The sequence below is a fragment of the Salmo salar genome, chromosome 05 (genome assembly GCF_965601325.2).
Source record: "Salmo salar chromosome 05, fSalSal1, whole genome shotgun sequence".
NCBI lineage: Eukaryota > Metazoa > Chordata > Actinopteri > Salmoniformes > Salmonidae > Salmo > Salmo salar.
Window position 1 is genome coordinate 55285511 of NC_138295.1, and position 13931 is coordinate 55299441.

The 13931-nt window shown below is 41.3% G+C and overlaps 1 protein-coding gene across 1 annotated transcript in view; it reads right to left on the reverse strand.

Annotated features, from left to right (window-relative positions):
• Positions 1-744: 744 nt before the first annotated feature.
• The window catches only part of LOC106605130 (mitogen-activated protein kinase kinase kinase 5), a 33759-nt gene continuing 20572 nt past the window's right edge, over positions 745-13931 (reverse strand). The window contains exons 16-28 of the mRNA XM_014200475.3: positions 9268-9404; positions 7376-7481; positions 7049-7206; positions 6562-6754; positions 5818-5989; positions 5286-5457; positions 4539-4724; positions 3906-4011; positions 3437-3677; positions 3015-3127; positions 2194-2291; positions 1796-1872; positions 745-1493 (exon numbers count right to left, since the gene is read on the reverse strand). Coding sequence (XP_014055950.1) covers positions 1412-1493; positions 1796-1872; positions 2194-2291; positions 3015-3127; positions 3437-3677; positions 3906-4011; positions 4539-4724; positions 5286-5457; positions 5818-5989; positions 6562-6754; positions 7049-7206; positions 7376-7481; positions 9268-9404 — 1841 coding nt within the window. The 3' untranslated portion in view covers positions 745-1411. The remainder of the gene's footprint in view (positions 1494-1795; positions 1873-2193; positions 2292-3014; positions 3128-3436; positions 3678-3905; positions 4012-4538; positions 4725-5285; positions 5458-5817; positions 5990-6561; positions 6755-7048; positions 7207-7375; positions 7482-9267; positions 9405-13931) is intronic.

Consider the following 13931-nt stretch of genomic DNA (forward strand, 5'->3'; position numbering starts at 1 on the left):
TAGTTTTTGTATTTCTATGTTTTTTTGGGGGGATGATCTCCAATTAGAGGCAGCTGGACATCGTTGTCTCTAATTGGAGATCATACCTAAGTAGTTGTTTTTCCCACCTGGGTTTGTGGGAGATTGATTTTGAGTTAGTGTATGTTGCACCTCTTCGTCACAGTTTGTTGTTTTTGTTCTTTAGTTTATTTATGTATCTTGAATAGTTTCACAGTTCAATAAAATATGTGGAACGATACACATGCTGCACTTTGGTCCGCTCCTTCCGACGAACGACGTGACACAAGCATTTGATGGCTAGTTTTCAGACTCAGCCACACAAAATGCTTGATAAGTTTACTGATTATATAGATTTAATTATTGATCATCAATTTTCTTGACAGGACCCATTGTATTTTATAAACCATAAAAACATATAGAAGCTGTTTATCTTTTCCATTCTTCAGAAATGTTTAGCATGGCTATAAATTATGGAGAAGTTGACTAAAGCACAAACAGACCTGGCTACTAGGCATGACAAAGAAACATGCAGTGTCCATGTTTCATGTGACATTTTGAATGACATGTAGATGTTTTGTTGTTGCTAGGTGGCGTTTGTGTCATTATGCCTACCTAGACTTTTATTCCCCTAACTACCCATGTGAAACTGAAAGAAAATCATATTTAAACATTACATTTTTAACATGAACATTGGCCCCTTTCTTTATCAAAAGACCCACATAAACATCTTACAGACACCACCAGTATGTACACCACTATTCCCGCTTATTTTAATGACCAGTCACTAGTGCACATTCTCGCAAAAGTGTATATTTACCATCAATAACATACCTTTTCTTCAAGCTTTAGGCCCTTCTAAGATCTCAGAAATGGTGTACATTAAAGAGGTACAATAGAAAGTAGTTACTTTGTTTTATACTACACACCAAACTAACAAAGGAATATAAAGTATCCATGAAGGTATGGAGTGTCTGTGAGGTAAAAATGTGACAGCTGTTGGCCCTAAATATTCCCCTTTCCCCTGCATATGTATTTCAAATATCAGAGAATTGTCAATGGTTTAGAACGCCATTTCAGCCAATCAGATTGCAGATTTCTCAGACCCGTTTTTATAACTATAGGTATTCACAATAAGAAATGACAGAAAAACATATCCTTTACTGTTCATCCATCTTTCTGTAACCATTTCAGTTTCAATATAACAACTTGGGGAAATACTAAGGTAGGTCCATTTTTATTGACATGATTATCTTGTTCTCAGAAAACCGCACCTGCGCGCACACACACACTCCTGCATCTTAACTATGAGATACATTCACAGACTCAGTAAATCTGTACCATGTTGTGCTTATAGGACCAGCCTATTCATGGAACATGTGACTACCCATCCGAGAATGTGTCCTCGCTCTCTTCAGTGTGTGCTGAGCTGAGATTTGAGCTGTGACTTCCTCCATGTTGTGATGGCCGCCCAGATACGACACAGCATCCCTCCTCTGTGGAGAAACAGTTACAGTAAAAAAAGAAAACATTACAGTACAGACCCTTTGTGTGTGGGTGTGTGTCCATGTGTGTGTGTGTCACATCCATACACCCTCACACTGCACAGATCCTTAGTCACATCCACATGTATCCACATTGACACATCTCAGCGATTCACAGTACTTTCACAGTCCTTTGAATAACAACATAACAACCATCCAAACAGAAAACAGTGGGTTTTCCTCATTAGCGCAGATCAGTTGTTTCCTGTTTCTGCTTTAAGGATGTGTGAACATGATTGGAGGAGGTAGGTCACCTTATGGCACAGTACATCAAGTCATCCCTGCAGGCCATGGTGAGGAGACAGTCCAAGGTGAACTCGTGAGAGAGTAACTAGAAACAAAAGCACAGCATGAATTCTACTTACACAACATCAGTGAGAACAAGCCTCTAGCCTCACGCAAACACTGACTGAAACTGAGCTACATCATAAAGACAATTTTGTCATAATGGATTACTTTCTCTTTTTTCAGATTTTCCGTGGTATAGACTTTTGGGACTTGTCACATTATTATAATGTGAATAAGGCTCACTCTTTTCACCAGTTAGATGGTTTATTCCATGCATGTAGTTACCCATCAATCAATAGTCACACCATATTTTGGTAACCAATCCCACATCATTAAATCGCAAGGTATTTTTGAAGTTCCTTACCTTGTCTATGGTGTCCTGATCTACTGGGATAGCCTTCAGCCAGCAAACCAAGGACTTGACTTCTGGATTCGAACTTATCTGCAGGGACAACTCTGTATCTACAGGAGGATGAGAAGACAAGTCGGCATGATCTGGTCACCAGTTTGCACCATCATGCTACTAAGCTGAACATTATGAGAATTTCAAATGCAGATTTTCAGTAATGGTTAAGGAGTTAGACTGACAGTCACAGGGACTGAGGTTTTGAGTCCCAGTCGGGGCTATTTGCGACATTATCCGTTAACATGGGTAAAGGAGGTAATTAGGTTCTAAAACAAAAACAGTCCAACATTTTCCTATGCCAGTTTCTAATCATTATTATGACTGACACATCTGGTTCGAAGTCTCGAATCTCAGCAGCAATGAGCTATATGCCTTAAACTCAAACCAGTAGAGCTGAAATCCACTGCCTGAGGGTGAGGTGTGGAGAGAGATCTAGAAACACAGGGTGTGAATCACAATGCCTACCAATTTTCTCAATGGCACTACATCTCTCCATTTTAGGAATATTACAGTAGGCAGGCTTTAACTTGTGGGGCTTTGACCTCCTGTATCTACATGTATACAAAAACACACAGGATTTAACAGCTGATATTCATTACTTGTTGGGCAAGGAGTGTTCGGCCTTGCTACATACTAAGGTGTGGCTGAGTGACACAGAATTTGGCTCACCAAGGTACCTCACCCAAACCTACAATCTTTACCAACACACTAGCCTTAAATGTGCTGACATTAGCAATAGTCAGACTGCTTTGGGATGGAGTAGGAGCTGAAAACATTACCTGTGGGTTCTGATGTGTTCCTAGTAGTGTCGATCTGATCCTGTCTACTCTGGACAGAGTTCCTCAGTAGCGCCTGGTATTCCCTCTCTTTCTCACTCAGCTGGGTCAGCAGTCTAAAACACACTTAAGTCATTATGGACCAGGCCTGAAGTAACAGTACATTTCACTATTTACACATCACTTCACTGTCCATTTTGTAACTGGTTGCAATGTAATGCTTGGTGGTGTGCTGGCATTGTTCACTGAATCTGTAGGAATGACCATATTTTCTTTACATTTTAAAGCCCATTATACTAAGAGGTGAAAAAAAAAGGAAACCCCACGTTAAAAGGTGGAATAAAGAATAAAATGACAATACAAATGCATTTTTGTCATGCCAAAAAGCAATTGTAATATAAACAGCTAAGTAAATGGTACAGAACCTGCGCGTCTCCAGTCGTTGATCTCTCAGTTCCTGGCTGAGGGGACAGTTAGTGTTGTACTGGAGGCCATTGGGTAAGCAGGGGCTTTCTGAAACCTCTATGGTCTCCGTGTCGGCTGGCGCCGCCACCTGGTCATCTGAGAAGACTGCAGGCAAAAGCTCTGCTAGCTCACTGGGCTGCTGCTCTCTTTCTGGGCTACTCTCCTCCGTCTCAAAGGAAGACTGCAGCTGGAGCTTGAGCTCTGAAAGTCATCGAGGTGTTTGTGAGCAAGTGTGTGTGTGTGTGTGTGTGTGGTGTGTGTGTATATATATAGTGGGGGGGGGGGGAGGTGGTGAGGTCTTTGAATGGTGGACTCAATTCCAAATCCCAGAGTCATATCATGAAATTGAACTGTAGTTCTATGAGGAATTTCCATGTCCAATACAACTGATAGAAGTTGATGGAATTAGGCCTGACTGCTGGTTCTTACCTGGTAACAGCACAGTAATGGCGTCCTGTACGGCCTGCCTCAGCAGGTTATCCAGAGCAAACATCCAATGAGGTTTCACCTGCTGCTGCCTCAACACCTTTTTCACCTGCCCCCCCCGCACACACACACACACCACACACACACACACACACACACACACACACACACACACACACACACACACACACACACACACACACACACACACACACACACACACACACACACACACGAGGGAGTGAGAAGAATGAGTTAGCACATTACTATTGGGTGTGACGCAGAGCCTGTGGTCGAGTGGTAAAACTCCTGCCTATTGACACATATACGACTCCCCCTGTTTAATCCCATGTCAACCCTTGCCTTGAGATTACTAACCATCTAATACTTGAGGAACCATGTGTGTGAAATATATGGCCAATCAATGACAGTACGCAATCTTTTACATGCAAGGGAGAAATGGAAACTGGCAGGGCTACTGCCCTCAAGGACTGGCTTTGCAACTCCTGGGTAATGTTCATTATGTACCAAATGAAAAAGAACAGGGAGGGACTACCCGGACTAGTCCAATAAGATGTTTATAATGTTTTCCGTTGCATACCCTAATGAACACAACCGTGACCTCCAGTGACCTACCGCATCCTGGAAGCTGAAGAGCACAGCTCGCAGGTTTTTGAGGGGTACTGCAGTAGCAAGCAGTGTGGAGCGCAACTTCACCAGGCTGTTGGTCAGGTGCCTTCTGTCTGGAGAGCGGATGTTCTCCCGCAGGCAGCCAATCAGCTCAGAGATGTACTCTGAGGTCACGGACCCAACGTCTGTTTGCTTAGAGGCAAGGAGAGAGGAAACGCGATAAAATATTTATAGGCAAAGAAACCTACAAATGTAAAATGTAGACATAAACAATCATTCTTTCACACCTAACATGTACAGCAGACTCCTGATAAGGGGATACTCCGTTTAAGGGCCTTGTGGTCCCGTGTAGCTCAGTTGGTAGAGCATGGTGCTTGTTACACCAGGGTAGTGGGTTCACTTTCCTGGGACCATCCATACGTAAAATGTATGCACACATGACTAAGTCTGCTAAGTGACATATTATTATTATTATTATTATTATATTATTTCACCATACATTGTCTTTAATTGCTCTGGATATATGCGTGCTCTGATCGGTTGGGTGCATGCCCTCATAACAATCCTAAGCCATTGCATTTATCAGGAGTTGACTGTATCTCAATTAGGGATAGTCAAAGAGTAGAAGTACTGATCTAAGATCAGGTCCATCCGGTCTTATTCATTATGATCTAAAAGGCAAAACAGATGCTAGATCAGCACTCCTACTCTGACACGCTTGATACATACAGCCCGAGATCTCTCGCTCTCTACCTGAGGTAGTGTGTTCTGGATGTTGTGCACCACGTCGGTGATGTACTCAGTGAGGATCCTGTGCAATGTGGCCCTCCTCTCGCTGTCCTTCCTCAGTAGGAACAGGCCCAGGTTCTCCCCTGACGTGGCTGGACTAGCCGTCATGTCCACAGTACTGGGCTCCTCTGACACCCTGGCCACCACAAGGGGGAGACAGATATACACCAATGTCACATAGATAAAACATTCTGCCATACAAATATGGTCTTTGGCAATATATAGCATGGGCTCTCTCTCTCAATTTCTTGAAAATCTGACCTCTCCTCTACTCCCCCCCTCTATCTGCAGTGATTGGAAAATAAGACAGCATGATGGAAGCTCAACATGGAGCAGCTGGATTTTTCAGACAATTTAGGAAAAGCCATAGTCTATCTTGAGGTTATCTATTGCATGATATTGCATTTTCAGTAAGGCAATGATCTACAATGAAGTTGTTTCCCAAATCTGACGTAATCGAATGGGGAACCAGAGGGTATAGGATGTTTTGACCTACGGCAGGAAGCCTCTGGTGCTGGGTGGGCTCTTTGTAATGTCCTTTCCTCTGAGGGGGGAGATGGCCCTCCGGAGGTCCCAGGAGCACGAAAGGTCCATCCTGTCAGTGTCCCTGTCTGTATCTGTCACACGTATAGACACTGGGACAGACATACTCCGCTGGTAGATGTCACCTACAGGACACAAAGCAGGGCAGAGTCATTAATTACCCCAATAATGGTGACGGAATGGCGATGAGCATAGCGTTTCTGAATTAGGAAAACTATACACAGACAAGGGCAATAATAATTAATATTTCAGACAATTATGAAAATAATGAGTGTGGTGATTGAAATTAGGATCCCTTTTGTATTTATATGTATTTTTAAAAGAACACAGACAGACAGACAGACAGACAGACAGACAGACAGACAGACAGACAGACAGACAGACAGACAGACAGACAGACAGACAGACAGACAGACAGACAGACAGACAGACAGACAGACAGACAGACAGACAGACAGACAGACAGACAGACAGACAGACAGACAGACAGACAGACAGACAGACAGACAGACAGACAGACAGACAAGAAAGGGATTGCTTTCTCATCGTCGGGGGGGTATGTGGTCCGTAGCAGGCAGTGCTACCACAAGACCGTACTCTAGCACTGATGATGATGACTATAAAAATGATGATGATTAAAATAACGTTACCTATGATTATGATGATAACTATAACTATGATGATGAAGATGACTCACCAGCATCCGTAGGCAGTGTGTCAGGCTCTGGCTTGGCCTTCCTCCTGGAGGTGGACTTGAGGAAGGAATCCTTGAGCAGCTCAGAGGCCGTGGCCCTGTTGTCTGGGTCCGGTGTGAAGCAGCTCATGATGCAGCCTTTGGCCTCAGCTGACATACACTCCGGCACCTCCGGGTGGATCTTGAACATACCAACCTAGAGGGAGACGGAAAGACAGTACGTACACTTCAAGGTTGTGTTCAGTAGGGCACGCAACGTAAAACGTTTTGCAATGGAAACTGACAGTTTCTTATTGGACAAGTTCAGGTAGTCCTTCCCTGTTTCAGTATATCTTCAGTTTGATGCTTTATGAAAACAACCCTGGTTTCAGCTGGTACAATTCTTTACAGTCCAGTATTTACCTAGTATTCACAAGTACTAACAAAGTATAGGCTACAATGTAATAACATACTAATTATCAAACCTTTTGGTTTCTAAGAGAAAGATTACCTTGAACATGGCTGCCTGTGGGCTGCCCAGCTCGTGGAAGGGTGGTTTCCCCGTGGCCATCTCTATGATGGTACAACCCAAGGACCAGATGTCTGCAGGCTTCCCATAACCCCGCGGGCCCTGGTCGATGATCTCTGGAGCCATGTACTGCAGGGTCCCTAAAACACCACAGAGACGTTTAGACACCTGCCTACACAAACACGTAGGCAACACATGTAAATAATATTCATACCAACAAAGTCAAATATAATGTTCATATGCAAAAAGCATGGCCACATACCCAACCACACTCATACAAAACCAACATACACACACACACACACACACCTGTAAAGGTCTCTGTGCAGGGGTTGATTCCCGCCAGTCGTTTCGAGGTGCCAAAGTCAGAGATCTTGAGAACACCACTGTAGGTGTTAATCAACACGTTGTCACCCTGTGAGGAAATGACTCATTTTTTTACACTGTAGAAGTCGACCGATTAATCGGCATGGCCGATTAATTGGCGCCGATTTCAAGTTAAGTTTTCATTACAATCAATCAGTAATCGGCCTTTTTGGACGCCGATTATGGCCGATTACATTGCAATCCACGAGGAAACAGCGTGGCAGGCTGAAACCTGTTACGCGAGTGCAGCGTCAAAAGGACCTTGTGGCTGCAAGGAATCAAGGATAAGTTGCTAGCTAGCATAAAACTTATCTTATAAAAAACAATCAATCTTCACATAATCACTAGTTAACTACACATGGTTGATGATATTACTAGGTTAACTAGCTTGTCCTGCGTTGCATATAATCAATGTGGTGCGTGTTAATTTATCATCGAATCACAGCCTACTTCAACTTTGCCAAACAGGTGATGATTTAACAAAAGCACATTGTGCTTTTTTTTTCGGCAACCTTTGCACAAATGTACCTAAGCATAAACAGCAATGCCTTTCTTAAAATCAATACACCGAAGTATATATTTTTAAACCTGCATATTTAGTTAAAAGAAATTCATGTTAGCAGGCAATATTAAGTAGAGAAACTGTGTCACTTCTCTTGCGTTCAGTGCAAGCAGAGTCAGGGTATATGCAACAGTTTGGTCCGCCTGGCTCATTGTCAACTGTACACTAATTTGCCAGAATTTTACATAATTATGACACAACATTGAAGGTTGTGCAATGTAACAGCAATATTTAGACTTAGGGATGCCACCCGTTAGATAAAATACGTAACGGTTCCGTATTTCACAGAAAGAATAAACTTTTGTTTTCGAAATGATAGTTTCCATATTTGACCATATTAATGACCAAAGGCTTGTATTTCTGTGTTTATTATATTATAATTAAGTCTATGATTTGATATTTGATAGAGCAGTCTGAGCCGTGGTAGGCAGCAGCAGGCTCGTAAGCATTCATTCAAACAGCACACTACTGCATTTGCCAGCAGCTCTTAGCAATGCTTGAAGCACAGCGCTGTTTATGACTTCATGCCTATCAACTCCCGAGATTAGGCTGGCAATACTAAAGTCCCTATAAGAACATCCAATAGTTAAAGGTATATGAAATACAAATGGTAGAGAGAGAAATAGCCGACGTGCTATAATTCCTATAATAACTACAACCTAAAACTTCTTAACTGGGAATATTGAACCACCAGCTTTCATATGTTCTCATGTTCTGAGCAAGGAACTTAAACTTTTTTTACATGGCACATATTGCACTTTTACTTTCTTCTCCAACACTGTGTTTTTGCATTATTTAAAGCAAATTGAACATGTTTCATTATTTATTTGAGACTAAATAGATTTTATTTATGTATTATATTAAGTTAAAATCAAAAAAAGTGTTCATTGTCCATTCAGTATTGTTGTTATTGTCATTATTACAAATGTAATTATAAAATAAATCTAAATAAAAATCGTCCGATTAATCTGTATCGGCTTTGAAAAATCATAATCGGTCGACCTCTATTCCACTGGATACACTTTCCCCATAAAGCATGATAACACATTAGTAGTTGAGTAAGCAACATACACCAGGTTCATGCTCAGTAGGGCACAAAGCAGCAAAACGTTTTGAAATGGAAATAATAAAGGAGCATTTCTTAAGTCTAGGAAGTCCCTTCCTGTTTCACTCCAACACAACCAGCTCTGACTGTGTGAATTAAAATCTGCTGTGGCATTGGTACTTTTTTAATTAGCAGCAACAACAAACGGTATCCTTGCGGACACCTCACCTTGATGTCTCTGTGGACTATCTGGTGGTCATGGAGATACTTAAGCCCTTCAAGGATCTGCTTGGTGTAGAAAATGACGGTGGCCTCGTTGTCTTTCAGGGGTCCCCATTTGGAACGCAGGAGAGAGGACAAGCTTCCTACATGGGAGAGATGACATTGGAATGGGTTACAGTTAGATATGCAAGGGATTCAATTTAGGATTCGCAACACCTCTGGGCCTCGTTTCCCAGTTGCGATGTAACTTAAGCATTACGATGACGTACCAGACGCATCGTTATTTACGAACCAACTTCTTAAGAGTGTTTCCCAGACAACCACGTAAAGAACGTTTGCTTAGTGCGTTGTTATACCACGTATCGACACTGATAGAATCAAAAGAAAAGCAGCGCTGCTTTCAGGTCAGATTTCTCCATTCAAATCTTAACATTAAAATGATTCCACAATACTGACCAAGGATCAGCTCCTAGAGATATTACCACCTACGGCTGCAAATAGGTTATTGAGGCAGCTTATTATGCTTGCATTACATCACAGATTGGGCACATTATTGACCACGTTGTCACACATCATGAAACACTTTTAAGCAAAAATAACAGACAATAGCCTAGTTGAAAAATAGAACTCAATTGATGGAAATAGCCCATGTAGGCTATGCATCTTTTAATGCAGTCATCTCGGTTTTCATTCCAAGCATCATTTTATTCTTCACTTGTTGTATTTATAGTCAACTTAGTTCTGAAAATAACAGCCGTCACAGTCAGACAGAAAAAAATCTAGATGTTTATGCTGTGTTTAGCGAAGATCTTCGGTGAATAAAATGATGCGAAAGGGCAAAATAAAAGCACCTAATGATGCACTTTGGCTGTGCTACGAGTGGTCTGGATCACTAGATGTGCCACGTTACTAACGAAGGAACTGGGAAACGCCTCGGCTACTAAAGATACATCGTAAGAAGGTTCTAACGATGATCTTAACGCTACGAAGGCTCTGGGAAACAAGGCCCAGAATATTCACAATGATAAAATGTCGGAAGTTGAAATAAAACATTACTTTTTAAAGTATTTTCACTTTCTTTAACACTGGTACATCAGAGACTTGATTGCATTGTGAAATCAATTTTTCCTCTATCGCTGGGATACTGGAAACACCCACACATTCTGTGTGATATCCTGCCTGTAGCTATTGCACTGAGCTACACACACATCTAGACACACACACAAAAGACCTCCAGACTTCCTGGAAACTAAAATACGATCATTTCGTAATATTCCAGTGGGTTTCACTAAGCCTTCACAACAGTATGTAGCTGAAATTGTAGGGATTTGTACCGTCCTTTTTTACAGTGCATTCGGAAAGTATTCAGACCCCTTGACTTTTTTCCACATTTTGTTAAGTTACAGCCTTATTCTAAAATGGATTACATTTTTTTCCCCACATCAATCTACACACAACAATACCCCATAATGACAAAGCGAAAACAGGGTAAGACATGTTTGCAAATGTATTTTTAAAAATACCTTATTGCCATTAGTATTCAGACTCTTTGCTATGAGACTCGAAATTGAGCTCAGGTGCATCTTATTTCCATTAATCATCCTTGAGATGTTTCTACAACTTGATTGGAGTCCACCTGTGGTAAATTCAATTGATTGGACATGATTTGGAAAGGCACAAACCTGTCTAAATAATGTCCCACAGTTGACAGTGCATCAAAAACCAAGCCATGAGGTCAAAGGAATTGTCCGTAGAGCTCTGAGACAGGATTGTGTCGAGGCACAGATCTGGGTAAGGGTATTAAAAAATATCTGCAGCACTGAAAGTCCCCAAGTATACAGTGCCCTCCATCATTCTTAAATGGAAGAAGTCTGGAACCACCAAGACTCTTCCCAGAGCTGGCCGCCCGGCCAAACTGAGCAATCAGGGGAGAAAGGCCTTGGTCTGGGAGGTGACCAAGAACCCAATGGTCACTCTGACAGAGTTCCACAGTTCCTCTGTGGAGATGGGAGAACTTTCCAGAAGGACAACCATCTCTGCAGCACTCCACCAATCAGGCCTTTATGGTAGAGTGGCCAGACGGAAGCCACTCCTCAGTAAAAGGCACATGACAGCTCTCTTGGAGTTTGCCAAAAGGCACGTAAAGCACTCTCAGACCATGAGAAACAAGATTATCTGGTCTGATGAAACCAAGATTGAACTCTTTGGCCTGAATACCAAGCGTCACGTCTAGAAGAAACCTGCCACCATCCCTACTGTAACAATTGCTTAACACTATGGGCTACTATATGTTTAAGCTTAAACTCTATTGGACCAGTTAGGTTCGCTACTGGAGCAGTAGGGAGAAATGAAAACTGCACAACCGAATAATTTAGGATAAGAATGCCTGCTTGTATTTTGTAAATAAAAATACTTACAAAAAATGAATCACCTTGAGTAAATATTGATATGTGAAATTTGTACAATGAGCTCAATATGAATGAAATACATCAATGGTACTATAGACTTAGATATCGGCCATATATCCGGCCTATAGTTTACTAGGGTGCACCCAACTCTATCTTTATCTGAGAATCTCTCAGATTTCAATGTTCAAAATTCAATAGCAATACAATAAACATGAATCCACAGAAAACACAAACCAATACACAAATACTGACATAACCCACTATGAGATGGAATCAAATGTGAGTAACTGTGCTTATCAATAAACACTAAGATTTTTAAGTGTAGCATGTGCTGAAAACAATCCCACTGCAATGTATGATGCAATGACGTCTTGCAAGAAAAATCCTACCACACCATAGTATGGCAGTGCAAATTCAGTGTTCTCCAAGGAAAATAAATCTTCGCATGCAAATCTTCTTATTTACGTCCTGGATTCGGGTGGCTCGCCATCCTTGGTGGAACTGAATCCATAATCATAAAACCTGACCCGTTTTACAAACAGGATCACAATATATATATATATATATATATATATATATATATATATATATATATATATATATATATATATATATATATATATATATATATATATATACACACACATACACACACACCATAAGTACCTTTCATATAACCATTAATATAGTGCTTAGCTTTCATCTCTTACAGGACTAAGAAAATAAAACTTAGTCAAAATACTTTACATTTTTAACTACAGCACCAGGCTCACGTGGATTGAACAATAAACTAGCCCGGGTAAATGAAAAGTAGTAGTGTTTACACATCATTTATTATAAAGTAATCTAAAACATAAGTGTACCAAAATGGATTATGATACTAGTTAATCACATTTTATAAAAGTATGAAAACGAAAATAGTTTGCCATGCATGATTAGCATGCTCACTAACGTTTGCTATTTCAATTGATCAATAGCTGAGCAAGCCTACATGTTAAATGCTTGTGCGTATGCACTTAGGTTGGAGTCATTAAAACAAATTTTTCAACCACTCCACAAATGTCTTGATAACAAACTATAGTTTTGGCAAGTCGGTTAGGACATCTACTTTGCGCATGACAAGTCATTTTTCAAACAATTGTTTACAGACACATTTTTCCTTTAAACAGCTTAAAAAATTCCCGAAAAATTATGTCATGGCTTTAGAAGCTTCTGATAGGCTAATTGACATCATTTGAGTCAATTGGAGGTGTACCTGTGGATGTATTTCAAGGCCTACCTTCAATCTCAGTGCCTCTTTGCTTGACATCATGGGAAAAACAAAAGAAATCAGCCAAGACCTCAGAAAAAAAACTGTAGACCTCCACAAGTCTGGTTCATCCTTGGGAACAATTTCCAAACGCCTGAAGGTACCACGTTCATCTGTACAAATGATAGCACACAAGTATAAACACCATGGGACCGTCATGCCACTCAGGAAGGAGACGCGTTCTGTCTCCTAGAGATGAACGTACTTTGGTGTAAAAAGTGCAAATCAGTCCCAGAACAACAGCAAAGGACCTTGTGAAGTTGCTGGAGGAAACGGGTACAAAAGTATCTATATCCACAGTAAAATGAGTCCTATATCGACATAACCTGAAAGGCCGCTCAGCAAGGAAGAAGCCACTGCTCCAAAACCGCCATAAAAAAAGCCAGACTACGGGTTGCAACTGCACATGGGGATAAAGATTGTACTTTTTGGAGAAATGTTCTCTGGTCTGATGAAACAAAAATAGAACTGTTTGGCCATAATGACCATCGTTATGTTTGGAGGAAAAAGGGAGAGGCTTGCAAGCCGAAGAACACCATCCCAACCGTGAAGCACGGGGGTGGCAGCATCATGTTGTGGGGGTGCTTTGCTGCAGGAGGGACTGGTGCACTTCACAAAATAGATGGCATCATGAGGAAGGAACATTATGTGGATACATTGAAGCAACATCTCAAGACATCAGTCAGGAAGTTAAAGCTCGGTCGCAAATGGGTCTTCCAAATGGACAATGACCCCAAGCATACTTCCAAAGTTGTGGCAAAATGGCTTAAGGACAACAAAGTCAAGGTATTGGAGTGGCCATCACAAAGCCCTGACCTCAATCCCATAGAAAATTTGTAGGCAGAACTGAAAAAGCGTGTGCGAGCAAGGAGGCCTACAAACCTGACTCAGTTACACCAGCTCTGTCAGGAGGAATGGGACAAAATTCACCCAACTTATTGTGGGAAGCTTGT